The sequence below is a fragment of the Rhipicephalus sanguineus genome, chromosome 1 (assembly GCF_013339695.2).
Source record: "Rhipicephalus sanguineus isolate Rsan-2018 chromosome 1, BIME_Rsan_1.4, whole genome shotgun sequence".
Lineage (NCBI taxonomy): Eukaryota > Metazoa > Arthropoda > Arachnida > Ixodida > Ixodidae > Rhipicephalus > Rhipicephalus sanguineus.
The window spans coordinates 179,408,504-179,422,461 of record NC_051176.1 but is presented as its reverse complement, the minus strand read 5'-3'; the positions used below and the strand labels follow the sequence as shown (position 1 = coordinate 179,422,461).

Sequence of the window (13,958 nt, the reverse complement as noted above, 5' to 3'; positions counted from 1 at the left end):
GTGCCGCCCGGGATTGGTGGAAACAATTTTATGACGTACATGACAGAGAAGTCACGTTATTTATGTCATGACCTGTGAATCGTGTTCGTCATTTGGTATGTACTAAGTTAAGGAGACGACCACGAGAGTGCCAAGACGTAGGCGGCTGGATGTATGTATGTATGTATGTATGGATGGATGGATGGATGGATGGATGGATGGATGGATGGATGGAAACGGTCAACGTGCATTTGGTTCGCTCAGAAATGCTTCGCGTTTAATATATTACCGAAGAAAAATTTTATTACCTGATATGAGCGGAGACACTACGAGCGCCATTCCCTTCCGCGCTCAACGTCATCCCTTGCGATGGAGCAGCGGTGCCTCACTTAAACGGCAGTGCGTTTTATTCATACTGGGCTAGCGCGCGTGGGCGTGAACAGATGATTATTTCTTAGGCTTCGTTGTAGCGCGGCAAAGGACGTGGACAACAGAAAATAAACGTACGACGACACACTGGTGTCTGTGTCTTTGCAGGCAAAGAGGAAAAATTCGGTAAATTGACAACAGTGTACAAAACTGGCATACACTTTGAGGTTCTTGGCGGAAGGTCCTTCCCTGACCTATGAGAATATCCGTAAACCGGGGGTGGGTGCTCGAGCCTACGTTTCGACAACTGGACTTGTCTTCTACAAGGCTGGAACTGAAGGAGGTTGAAGATGACAAGTCCACTTGTCGAAACGTCAACTCGAGCACCCACCCCCTGTTTACGGATTTTTTCATCGCAAGCTTGCATCTTCCCCTTTCTGCCGTATTTTGGATTCCCTGACCTAGTATTTCCACAAAGAATCTTTCTTCCCCGTTTTTGGACCTGTGCAAAGAAAGAAGTTGAAGACGTTGTCTGGCAAAGTGTGTAGATGCGGGACTGCGGGATGAGACCAAGTGGAAGCGATCTTTCTTTGTTCCTGTCTAACCCTATTTGAGTTCAGAACTGCCATATCGGCCTTCAGAGAGGAAGTAACATGTAGAGGGTGGGGGTTCTGACGTCGTGCCGGGGGCCGTGTATTACTGCCTCGAGGGCCGCATGCGGGTCGCAGGTTGCCGACCCCTGGTGACGGCCATTACGGAGGCCACTGCCCACTGCAACTTCAGCACTTTGTCCTGCTGGGTCTTCCTTTGTCCCATCGTTCACGCTGTTTTGCCATTATGTAGTACGTAAGCCAACTGGCCTAGCTAAAAGCTACTGTGCTCTCTCACAGCCCAATCTATGTTTTTTTTTTTTTTTTGCTTAGCTCTTTCTTCCGTGAATCTTCGTGCTGTTGTTATGGTTCTTTTTACCCTGTGTAATTCAACTCACATCTGCCACCCTCTCTTAGGTCGTCGACGTGGAAACTCGCGAAAAGCTTGGACCTCGCGAGAACGGCGAAATCTGCGTGAAGGGCCCATACTGCTGCCTCGGCTACCTGAACAAGCCAGAGGCGACAAGGAACCTGTACGACGATGATGGCTTCATTCAGACAGGTGCTTTTCAATGGCACCTTTTGAATTCATATATCTCGCCCAATCTGGATCTGTAGGCAGTATTGTTCTCATTAGTAGCATGTGCTTAAACACTAAGCAAGACGACTGAGCCGGCAATACGTTTTGTTGGGCTAGTTGGTTCATGACTTCTGAAGGAAAAAATTGTAGCGCAAAGCAACACACGGACAGACAGAGAGGACGGGACTGGCGCTAAGACAGAGAGGACGGGACTAGCGCCAGTCCCGTCCTCTCTGTCTGTCCGTGTGTTGCTTTGCGCTACAATTTTTTCCTTCAGACGACTGAGCCGGCTTGTAGACTCCGATTCCTGCCACACAACACAATATTACACGAAATATCTTTAGCTCCCTCAAACACATATGGTTTCTGGGGCCACATTCTGCGATAATTTCGACCCATCAGTGGAGCATGTCATCATGGAGTGCCCGCAGTACAAGGAACAGCGTATTCAACTGCCCGATCGTTTGATCATACTCGGACGACCTCTCACTATGAGCGAAGTGCTTTTACCGTGGCCGCGCTCTGGCAACCAGGCGCGTGCAGTAGCGTGCTTCGTGATTTCTTAGTTGACACAAGCCAACTGCCTGTAACTGACATTACTGTTTCTCTTCGTCATGTTGTGATATTTACTAATATATTTCATAGTCCTTTTGCATGTCAATGCGTGAAAAAATATCTGTATAGACTCCATCCGCGGTAATCTGGATGATCTGGGTGACCGCCCTATCTTTTTTTTTTTTTTGACTCGGACCTCAATAACATTCTTCGCAGGCTGATTATTGTATGCGTACATAATGCTTTTGACTTTTTTCCCTCTCTGTTTGTTAATTTGATATCAATTTCATGATGTTGGGATAGCCCGCTCTAACGCAGCCTACCTGCCCGTGTTTTTACATCTATATGTAACAGTTTGTCCATTTGTGTAGGTATGCATTTTCAGGATTAAATTTACTGTACATAAACTGCAGGGCTCGGGCGCATCGTACACATAGCCTCTGTGCTTACGTGCGCTTCCAAATGGCAGCTTTGTCGCGTTCGAAAAGCATATTCCAGCGGGCGCAACATGTGATATGTGCGCCACTTGCCTGCAGGTGACGTGGGCTACTACACGGAGGACGGCAAAATCTACGTCGTGGACCGCATAAAGGAGTTAATCAAGTGTATGGATCAGCAAGTGGCGCCTGCGGAACTTGAAGACTTGCTCGTGCAGCACGATGCTGTCAAGGAGGTCGTCGTGACCGGCGTTCCTCACCGCGAGTATGGAGAAGCTGCACGGGCATTCGTCGTGCTTTTCCAGGAAGACGCCGCTAGCGAAACACTCAAGGACGAGCTCGCAAAACTGGTTGCCGGTAGGTTTAGTGCCTCTATACGACTATTCATATAAACAAATCGTGCACCATGTCAAAAGCGTTTACTACATAGTTCACTTCGTGAAGTGCCAGATTTTCTTGCCTTGCTACTTCCTAAATTTGCTAAATAACTACCGCCAACGAAGTTACACAGGAAGGAACTTGCTTTGGCCGTGCGGAAAATTAAGTTCACATATGCGCAACAAAATATTGTCTAGGAAGCCAACTCTCTACTTGCGGGTTTCGTGACTGGAGCGAAATTTGTCCTGGACCCGGAGTCTCAACATTGCCATTTCCAGAATAAACTTATCGTAGCGGTGGGGGATGAAAGATGTTATTAACCTGTGTCCTCAGTATGACCGAAGACGTGTGGCAACATAACTATAGGCTGGTGCAATAAGTTTTATATAGCTTCCCTTCACCTCACCTCGACCGTAAATTTCACGTATCCTCTCGGCAGATTTCTTCAGCTTAGTTCTCAATGTTAATATCTTACGATGGCGTGGCGTCAGGCAGTGCGTGCTGAAGTATACGCCAGCATGCCATTTTCGCCGTTTGTTGAGTTCGCACATGAAACCGATTGAAATATTGACGCGCGCAAACGCATGAACACACCCTTCAAAACGTATCTACATAGAAACCTTCCTCGACTTTTAGCGCACTGTCGGCTACCAGACCTGAGACACGTTAAAATTTTGTTTCTATTTCATTACTATAGGTCACAAGTTAGTACTTGGCTTAGAGGTGTTTCCGGGCAACCCGACGTGAATTTGACGTGCGGTGATGCTGCCTCGACGGCAAGGTGCCTAACGGCAAAAATTAGCTTGCACAGCCAGAGGAAGCACGGAAGGAAATGACCGTGCTATAGTTGCGCGTACTTCGGCAATCGTCGGACAAGTGCTTTTTGCACGCTTCCTTCTGACTGCTTTTACAGCTCATTCTACTGCGGTCACTTCGGTTTGGCAGTCAAATGGCCCTCGTTCTTTTCTTTTTTTTTTCTGTTGCCTTACAGACCAAGCGGCTTTTCATAAACATCTTCACGGAGGCATCGAGTTTGTGACCAGCATTCCGAAATCTGATACAGGAAAGAATCTTCGAAGGGCGCTGAGGGACTCTTACCAGAAGAACACGAACAAAGTCGGTCCATTTTAACTCGGAATTTTTCTGCTCCGCTATTGTAAGTATTTTTCTACTTTTTAATGTTGGATTTACTTTCATATTACGTTATAAATTAAGGTTACTTGTTTTTACCTGCAGTACAGATCTCCTCAGTGAGCGCGTGTTCGCGTCATCGCGTCACTTTAGAAATTGGTTCTCTGGGACTCCTCATACTAAAGGTGTGGTTCTAACAAATATGGCTTCTAATAAGCGCTGTACAAACTGGTTCTCTTTTGTGAAACATGAAAATCCAAGCAAAAAATCACTGGAGCGCAGTGTCATGCTTTAAGGCACTATCGCGGACCAAGGCCCCATTCCTCTAATATACTAACTTCTACGAAACACTGGCTGACGATGGCTTGGAAGCTATGTTAAAGCGCTTGTAAAATAAATGCACGAATAGGATTTATTTTACCAAAATCGAAAACATTACCTCGAAGTGGTGATGCCACACCTCTTCGCGGTGTTTTGGAGCGGCGTTATAACAAGGGTGTCAAGCATGGCCATGGAGGTAGCCTTTCTGAACACGCGTGCTCACGTACTGACTCCCAAATTTCATCGCAGCACTTTGGTGCATTCCGAGGAACGCAGTACTTTGTCGTTGATTAGTGCTAGCGGCCCGTGTTACCGTCTTGATAACTTGACGAGCGTACTGCCAGCTGCTGTGAGTTGCTTAAGAAAATTGAACTTGTCATCATGTTTAATGATTGTGCACGTTTTCTTCCATCTTGCAGTTTCTACGGAGATTTCACGTGGTTTCATGACTTCTCGGCGAAAGAACGTGTAGCTCTGTCTACTCCCGCATGAAGCTGATTCGAAGGACTCTTCTTAAATACATTACCAAATGGCTATCGAAGGTTGCTTTTAAGATAATCCCTTTTAGGTTACACGCCATATGCTTAGGGACCGTGGTGGTGTCACTAAAGCATTCTTACGATTGTATCTTAATTACGCTTGTATATTAGTAGTCTCTGCCTACTGCCATTGTTTCCGTCCCTCCTGTATATTAGTATTATTACCTGATATGTAATAAATGTTTTTATAGAACTGCTTTTAATGAACAAGTCTCGCATTTTCTTACATGTGGTGTCGTTGCGTCTACGACGCCAGATGTTTAACGGATGTACACGTGGTGTACCGATATATATATATATATATATATATATATATATATATATATATATATATATAATGTGTGTGTGTGTGTGTTTGCAGAAGTTGCCAAAGCAGCTAAAATAAGCCTGAAAATGTATACGGTTTATTGTAAAAATTAAAGAATACCTGCTGTTTGGTCATCATTCAAAGCACACAAAATAAACATTGATAATGGGCAACTGCCAGTTATATAACCATTATGCACCCGAACGCTCTTCCACGTTGTTGATTGGGAACTATCGTGCAGTGATAAACCTTCTTTTATGTTGTTACCAGCAGTGCATTTCGTGTACTACGAATTGTGCAGGACTTGTGCTACAGCGGACTAGAATATATGGGCAGTGCACAATCACGGCAACTTAAGGAGCCATTCTCTCGAATCGACGAAGAGTAGCCGTGCACTGGCTCAGCAGCACACTCTTCATAGAATAGATTTCATGCATTCATTTCGGAGTTCGGAAAGGAGCGGTGGAAGTTTTCAACTAGCAAGACTGTAGAAGTGTAGCATCTCGCGCAGCGCCGATATTATGCCTGATTCAGTACAAAAATAGGGCGCCTAGAATTGCCCCCCTTCCTCCAACTTTCATTTTTTTTTCCATCTTGGTGTTACGATTTTGGAAACGAAGAGCCAAAAATTTGAGCTAGACTGGAATGGTTTCCATCTTTGGCTGCCTACTTGCATAAGTAGGCAGCCAAAGCACGCGTATGGGTTGGTAACGTGCTAGATTTGTCATGTCGCTAGGTGTGAGACAATTCCCGAAGGTCGCGGGATCGAATCCCGGCCGCGGCGGCTGCATTTTCGATGGAGGCGAAAATGCTTGAGGCTTGTGTACTTAGCTTTAGGTGCACGTTAAAGAACCCCAGGTGGTCGAAATTTCCGGAGCCCTCCACTACGGCGTCTCTCATAATCATATCGTGGTTTTGGGACGTTAAACCCCAGATATTATTACATTAGGTGTGAGACAATTGCACCAAATTTCAGTGTTTATTCTAAAAAGACAGGGCGTGCAAACACGGACACAAGAAAGAAGTCAGGACGCCACAAACGACACCACCACGGCGTTTGTGGTGTCCTGACTTCTTTCTTGTGTCCGTGTTTGCACGCCCTGTCTTTTTATAATGAATACTTACCAACTAGTTCAGCTCTCTGTTATTCTAAATTTCAGTGGTTTCACATAATGTCAACAGACAATAAGGCATACGTAACGCGTGTAGTAGAACTGCCCTAACACCTCCGCTAAATTCTTCGCCATAACCCCTGGAATGACACTGGCAAAGAAACCATATCTCGAGCATTCAGTAATCGAGCGCGATTTTTTGCGAAATGTCCATGCGTGCGTAATCAGCCCATAAGCGTCAATGCATGTCATGGCATCGCGGTACAGCGAGACCGCGAGGGCCGTAAAGTCTAGTGCATGTTCGGTCAAACGAGGGCGCTTATCGAAGTTGCCACGCATGCTTCGAAGCTTTGCAGGTCTGTTACGCTGCGTATGCCCAAAAACGCACGGTCTCCGATCCTGCAGCCACCACCAAGTATCGCCCCGTAGAGCGGAGCGGGGCGCTCGCGCACTGTACGCAGAAGTAGACGGGTCTGTACAAGCCTGGGGTTGTGTAAGAGTGCGCCTGAGACAGCCGAAAGGCTGTAACGTGTCATTTAGCAGCAGCCTACAGAGTGGGAAGCTAGTCATGCATATTATAAATAAGTGTGCGTCCTCTGCGCAGCACAGCCGGAAATCTATGCTCTCGCGAGACACTCATCTGACGTTCTCAGTCGATTATATTGCTATTTTTCTCTTTCGGTCGCTCAGACATCACTACTGGTTCTACATGCTGAAACTTGGTAGCCGGGATGTTGATTAAAATTCAAATCACCTTCATTACACTTCAAATCACTTTTTAATTTTGGTTCTCTGTTAATTGACATTTGATTCACTTGCATAACCTTACTACCTTAATTGACTTTAATTCACGTTTGATTCACCTTTAACCTCAAGGGGTATACTAACACAAAAATATTGGTCTGGCATGGATGTATGGATGGATGAATAAACTTTATTTCGGTCCCTCGGAACGCGCCCTAGCAAATATTGGTCTGGCATGGTTTTTTTTTAACACGAAAGTGTTTTATGCCGGGGTCCACCAAGTACATCCGTCACGGATATGACGTTGATAAAATGGACGCCAACGGGTGAGAAAGAAAAAACCAAGAAAAAGATACCCCGCTGGGAATCGAACCCACGACGTTGCGGCCGCGACGGCAAGCGCCCGACGCTCTACCGACTAAGCCAACTCAGTAGATGCTAGGCACGGCGCGAACGCGCCTTATATCTTTCACACATTCTCTTTCGCGGCGGGCGGAGCGGGGCGGTGCCGCCGTCTGTGAGAGGTGGAAAGAAGTAATGCTTCACGATCGACACCTACTAGCGCTTATTCCGAGATTGCACGTGATATCGGAGGTCATGGTTAAAGCGTCTCGATACCAGAGAGGTTGACTGGCCGCGCTGGCGTCGCCGAGGCACCCTTGACGCAGTTACGTTCTTTGCCTTTGGATTCGTGTTAGCGTGCGTCGGCTCATCGGAGTAGTGCAGCTTCCACGTGCACGAACGGGATTTCTCTGCCGCCGACTGCTTCAAGTGCGAGAGCACCGACTAACAAAACTGCTGCAATATGCGTTGCAGAAAGGACGCGATTTCGACGGGCGAATGTCGTGCCTTGGTGGAGCGAGAGCAGCGCCTGCGAGACAGAGGCCAGCGGGACGCACGCGTTTGCGGCTCAGGCTACAAACCTCTACCTCCCGCGTTGCTGAAGTGCAGTGTGTGTTATGTATGCATGAGCACAGGCGTCGGCTACCCATTCCTAGAAAGCGCACACCATGCCGTTTCTCTCCTTAATTGACGACGCTTTGAAGAAGTGCATACCGGGTACCAGTGTTGATTATGAGCTTGTTGATATCATCCTTACGCGCGATTCACGATTCGCTGTGTCCAAATATATGTTCACACCGTCAGCTACCTCAACGGTTTTATCATGATCATGGGCGTTAGTCGTCGCGATAGAGACATGCTGTCAACATGGGTGCATCCACGTCAAACGGTGCTCTAACTGCCAAACACGAATAGACATTGTACAAGCTCTCATATATCATAAGCACTACTTCTGTGAAGACACGTTTCACTTTCGTGTTATACCGATTCCTATGACGGAGGGATCAGCCATGTTTTTTTCTCTTTTTTGCGGCGGTGCGTTGCTGGGGGCCTATTAGTTAAATCGCGGCACATCACTTGCTGCATCGCATGACAAATAATTAATTACAGTATGTTTATTACCGATCATTCTCTGCTTCTGTTTGAGAGAGCTCCGAGAACAAACCGCCGGGTGCAACTAACGACATCTAACGTGTGAAACGGCGCACAAAACTGTCACGCACTTACGCGCTGCCTGCATCGTCTGCTGGCGTTCTTTCGCCTGCTGCATGGGCTGCGCCGTCATCGTCGCCGTAGTCGTCGTCGTTATCATCGTCGTCTGGTGGCAACGACTTTCTTGAGGCTTCCACACTTTCCACACGTTGGTTACGGGCATGGGCTCGCGTGCGTGCCTGCCGCCGAAGAACGGCCTGCTGGTGCGAGCGCGGCAAAAGCGCAGTGATGACTATGACCTCATCATTCTAGCTGCGCCAGCTTGGAGCTCGGCCACAGTGGTGACGTCTGGGAAGTTGGGGTTCACCTTCAAGTCACCTTAGATGATGCCAATATTGCGAGGTGCTGCGTATTGGGCGCGAGGACATACTGTGGCGCCACCATGCGGAAGCATCCCTGTGACGTGCAAGGTTGGATTGCTACGCCAGCCCTCTCCCGCACAGCCCGTAGCCGCTTCACGTCTCCGTTTTAACGCGATAGCGTTATGGCTCGTTCACAGTGAGCATTCCGGCGACCGGAGAGCCGCAGAATCCGGTCCGGCGGCGGCGAGATTCGCCGAATCGACCCTCTCCGCGCCGATCGCTCCCGGGCCGATTTTTGCGGCAACCGCCGCCGGATCCGCTCGCCGCGGAACTTGAAAAAATGGCGCCCAAGTCCGACACGCTCGTCACGTCGCAGTCGAAAAACGTCCACATAGCGGAATTGCTAATCGAAATGGTGCGGAACTACCTCGTCCTTTACGACAAACGCCACCCGAAGCACAAGGACAGTTTACTGAAGGACGATTTGTTGAATAAAATTGGCAACGAGCTTGGATTGACTGGTATGTACGAGTACTGCTGTCTATGTTGCTTTGTGTTTAACGTAGCGAGCACCAGTTTGAGCATTGCGATGTAGCTGCCTTGCACGCCCTAGTCGCAAAGAGCGTTGAAACGAGCATGGTCGTTGCATGGCGTAGTTGCGAGCCGCGACAACATCCGGGCAACTGTGAATCCATCCAGCGCTCACCCGTGGTTGATGGTTTACTCGACAGATGGTGCAATATGACTATCCGGCGGCGCGGTGCGCGTGCAGTGCGAACGACACTGTGTTTCGGCGACAGGAGCATTCCGGTCGATGTGTACGGCGGATTTCCAAGTGTGAACGAGCCATTTGAGAGCTCGTGTCGCAGAAATTCCGGTGTCGGCGACGGTGACGGCGTCGTTGGTTGTGAGCGAAAAACCGTCCGTGACCGGAAAATCGAGAAAGAAGCAAATAAAATAAACAATAAAAGTCTTCGGTCCCATTGAGGATCGAACCCGGGCCGTTCGCGTGGCAAGCATGTGTCCTACCACAAAGCCACAATGTTACTTGCAATTGCTTCGAAAAAAACACTACATCAATGCCATGTAGTGGAAGGAGTCTCCTTAACGCATTTAATGTTGCATGGCAGAAGCGCACAGTCGCGCAAGGCGACGCTTAACTGCATCAATTGTTTCAGTGCGATTTTCGTGTGTAAAAAACTTTGAAGTACACAGGCATGTGAAGACCAACTTCACATCTTTCGCACTCACATCGGCTCTCGGACTTCTTGCCGTGGGCCATGCAAACTAAGCACAGCCTTGAGAAATTCTTCTTTTATTTTGTTCGGCAGGTGTCACGATGAAAATGAGCCAATTCGGGATTTGTAGGCGCATTGGCGAGGCCATCAAACTACGTTCATGCTAAAGACACACACACACACGCACACACAATTACAAACAGCTCCAAAATAGTAAAAACTTTTGTTGGGCCTAGTTGGTACATAGCATTTAGGAACAGAGCTTCAGCGCAAATGAAGACGGACCACGAAGACAAGAAAGACAAGAAGCGCCAGTCCTTGTCTTTCTTGTCTTCGTGGTCTGTCTTCATTTGCGCTGAAGTTTTGTTCCTAAAAGCTCCAAAATAGACAACTATGTCCATCTAGCGGAAAACATATAAAAAAAAGAGCAAACATTATAGCCTCCGAAATGGCAAACGCGCCGTGTGCTCGCCATCTCGGAGGCCATGCGACTACAGCAAAGCCCTTGCTAATTGATGAGTGCCGGCGGGACATCCATGTCAAGTAGTCGCTCTCATGTCAGGGTTGTCTTGGCGACGCTGACGCTTGGCCTCCGCTTCTCGAGCTCGAAGCTCTGCGTCATTTTGGCGTTGTTGACGCCTGTGATCGTTATCACGGCGACGCTTCATTTCAGCTTCCCTGGCTCTCAGCAAGGCATCTTCATGGCATTGTTGGCGTTTGACCTCCGCTTTCCTGGCCTGACCACGTCGCGCGCGCGTGTCTGTCCGCGCGTGCGTGTGTGTCTAACAACACACATTAATAAGTGTGCACTTAGTGGTTGAAGTGCGCACTAGAGGCCGGATTTCGCTATCGCGTTCAACTCTTAAAGGCGAAGCTTAAGGGTCCCCCAATTTTTTATTATTCTTGTGGCACTTCACTTCGACGAAATCACTAAAATACTGTGGCGGCCTCGTCACTGACTGTACGAAATAACTACTCCGAAAAAATGTTACGCTCCTCATAATGCCGTAGACAACGCCCTGACTGCCGACGTCTCTGCTACGGGCGGCCACCTAAATGGAAGCCACGGGGGCCGAGCGCACTGCTTTTGTACGAGGTGATGAACCATTTGTGTTGAATTGAAGCACCAAATGGGCTCTAGCGCGTGCTTACGGCAAATGCAAGTATTTTTGCTCCGAGAAATGCCTGCAACCGTGTAACTTCATCAATTGTAGGTTTGCATCGAAAAACTGACCACGATTGACACGACAAACACGCACAAATTTACATTCCCGTTTATCACACATATCTCTGTGAAGCACGACGCAAGCGGATTCTCCGTTTTTGTGGGAACACAGTGATTCTTATAAAGATAGGAAGAGAAAAGTGCAAGGCTGTAACTGTCTCTACGAGTGAGGACACCTCAACGGCCCTGCACGGGCTGGGGGGGTGGGGGAGGAAGGAGAGAGGTAGAAGGGAGAAGGGAGGAAAAAAGGAAAAAAAAAAAAGAGCACTGTGATCCCGCGAGCCGCCGGCAGCAGAGACCGCGAGGCGGGCCGCCGCAGAGAGGAGCAGTCAAGCAGGTCGGCAAGGGCGAGAAGGATGTCTACATCACGTGACGGGCGCCCGGCTGTGCGAGGAGGGAGCGCCGCAGAAATGTAAACAAACCGTCCCGAGACGGCTTGAAACGGGCCTCAAAGGCGCGTAAATAGGTCGGCGTCGCCGAAAAAATCCAACAGCGCGTGGAACGCCTGCAGGACTTTAGAATGTTGTGCGCTGGGGAACAGGAGTTCGTCCAGGCACAGGTGTGGTAGGCCCAGTCTGCTGAAGGCTTCGAACAGACGACGGCGATGATCATCGTATCCCGGGCACTGCAGCAGGATGTGGTCGATGGTCTCGTCCGCTGGGCACTGCACACACTTTGGGTTTCCGCTGCCAGAAAGCCGGAAGAGGCGATCGGCGGTGCGGCTGCATCCGATGCGCAGCCGGAGAAGAAACGCTCGCGCACGTCTGTTGAGGCCAGTCCTCGGAAGTACGCGCGGAGGTGTTCCCGATGCGACTCGCGCATCCGGATGCAGAGAGCGCACATGACGCGCGATGCAACGAAACATGCTTAGAGCTGCATGCAACCGCAACGTTCCTGATATGATTGGAGGCAAACGCAAGAGAGCCATGCGCACGCGCGTGCCTCATTCGGAGTTGTAGCTGTGTAGGTAACATGCGCACAAGTTTCTCTGCGGCATGATCTTAATATTGCCTGTTGCTCCTTACTGTGCAAATTTTCTACGGTTGTCACAGGGTGCACTTTCGATCGCCATCTAGCCACATAGAGATGAAAATTTTCGATGGTTAACTCAGTTCTCCAGCTAGTACAAAAAGGCCAATCGCGATCGAAAAATACGGTCCCGATCGGGCTCGATTTCGATAGCAAATGCACCGTGTTCCAGCCGAACGTATTACTTTCCGCACTTGAATGAGCATGCTGCAAGGTGTGGCTTACCGTGGTCTAAATGGCAACATTAAGTTTGAGTGAAAGTACCAGCTTCCAGCTTTTACGGCTTCATTGATAAGGAGTATGACACTTCGCCGCGGCTGTTAGAAGGTGAATCCGTGTTTGAAGCTGACCACGTTTTCGCCTGCGGCGTAAAACAACAAAAAGAACAAATGACACTGGCTATGGGCTCATTCTACACACATAATCTATAAGCAAGGGACGCCGTGGTCTGAAGTCGAGAGTCGGACGAAAACCCGTGTGGTCGGGAAAACACATGAGGACAATTAAAATGAACACCCCGGGGAGGGGGGGAGGGGTGTACGCAGACTGTGGTAGGAGTTTCGTCGGTAACAGGTAACATTCAGCAATGATTCAAGCAGCACGTGTATGATGTAAGAAAGAAGCTTTGTTCGAACAGCAGTGACCGAGCACGCAGAAGCAAAATAACGGAGAGAGAAAATAACTGGACTTCTCGGCTTTACCTTGAACCTCTGACAATCCAGACAACGGCGCACACGGTTAGGCGTAATGATGGCAACTTTCGACACGTGTACGAATGTTGCTACGTCATATTTTAACATACATAACAGGATTGTTTGCGCATTCATTTTTCGTTGTGAACAAGGCTCCCGTGCGGAAGCTGAAACGTTTTGCTTTTGTGTGAACATGCGTGGTCGGTGTCCATATTAACCCCATGGCCTTGAAGTAATATTAAAAGACAGGTGACAGCGGCATCATGCTCCTGCAAAGCAGGGTAAGGGTAAAGGTGAAAGCTCACGCCTGGCTCATTTCGTACGTAGCGCACTGTGGCACGGAGCAGAAAAGTACCATGCCATCGATAACTTTTACAGCTCTTTTCCGGATTGTCTAGTCTAGACAGCGATTGCAGCGCCCACGTCTCCAGTGGTGGGCCTCGCGCCCATATTCTCGTGAACTTCAAAATTCATATAAATTACCTTCCAAGCTGTATTCGCTGTTGAGGTTTGGTAGATGATTTACGCGTATTCACGGGAATCCATTCCGCAGGCTATCTCGGCCGCGAAATTTTGTGTCAGCCTTCAAATTATGCACCGCAAGTGATACCCGCAATACCTCTCTGGACGATGCCGAAGCCGACCTCGCGGCTTTCAATCCCTGGGATACCAAAGAAGTCGAAAATACCAACCGCTGGACTTTGCATTTCGTTTTATCGTACATTTCCTATATGTACGGATGTACAGTGCACATTTTTGCTGATGGCTGTCACACAGACCTCCTCAGCAGCAGCTCTCACGGTAGCTTACATGGGCATCACGAAACGCTTCAAGACTTGTACATCGTCTACTGCCGATGAGCTGACCGGCGTCCGA

The 13,958-nt window shown here is 48.6% G+C and overlaps 1 protein-coding gene across 1 annotated transcript in view; it reads left to right on the top strand.

The window, feature by feature from the left end:
* LOC119403300 (probable 4-coumarate--CoA ligase 1) overlaps window positions 1–5,129 on the top strand; it is a 40,289-nt gene extending 35,160 nt beyond the window's left edge. The window contains exons 8-11 of the mRNA XM_037670246.2: window positions 1,356–1,500; window positions 2,610–2,867; window positions 3,880–4,044; window positions 4,760–5,129. Coding sequence (XP_037526174.2) covers window positions 1,356–1,500; window positions 2,610–2,867; window positions 3,880–4,019 — 543 coding nt within the window. The 3' untranslated portion in view covers window positions 4,020–4,044; window positions 4,760–5,129. The remainder of the gene's footprint in view (window positions 1–1,355; window positions 1,501–2,609; window positions 2,868–3,879; window positions 4,045–4,759) is intronic.
* The last annotated feature ends 8,829 nt before the right edge of the window (window positions 5,130–13,958 follow it).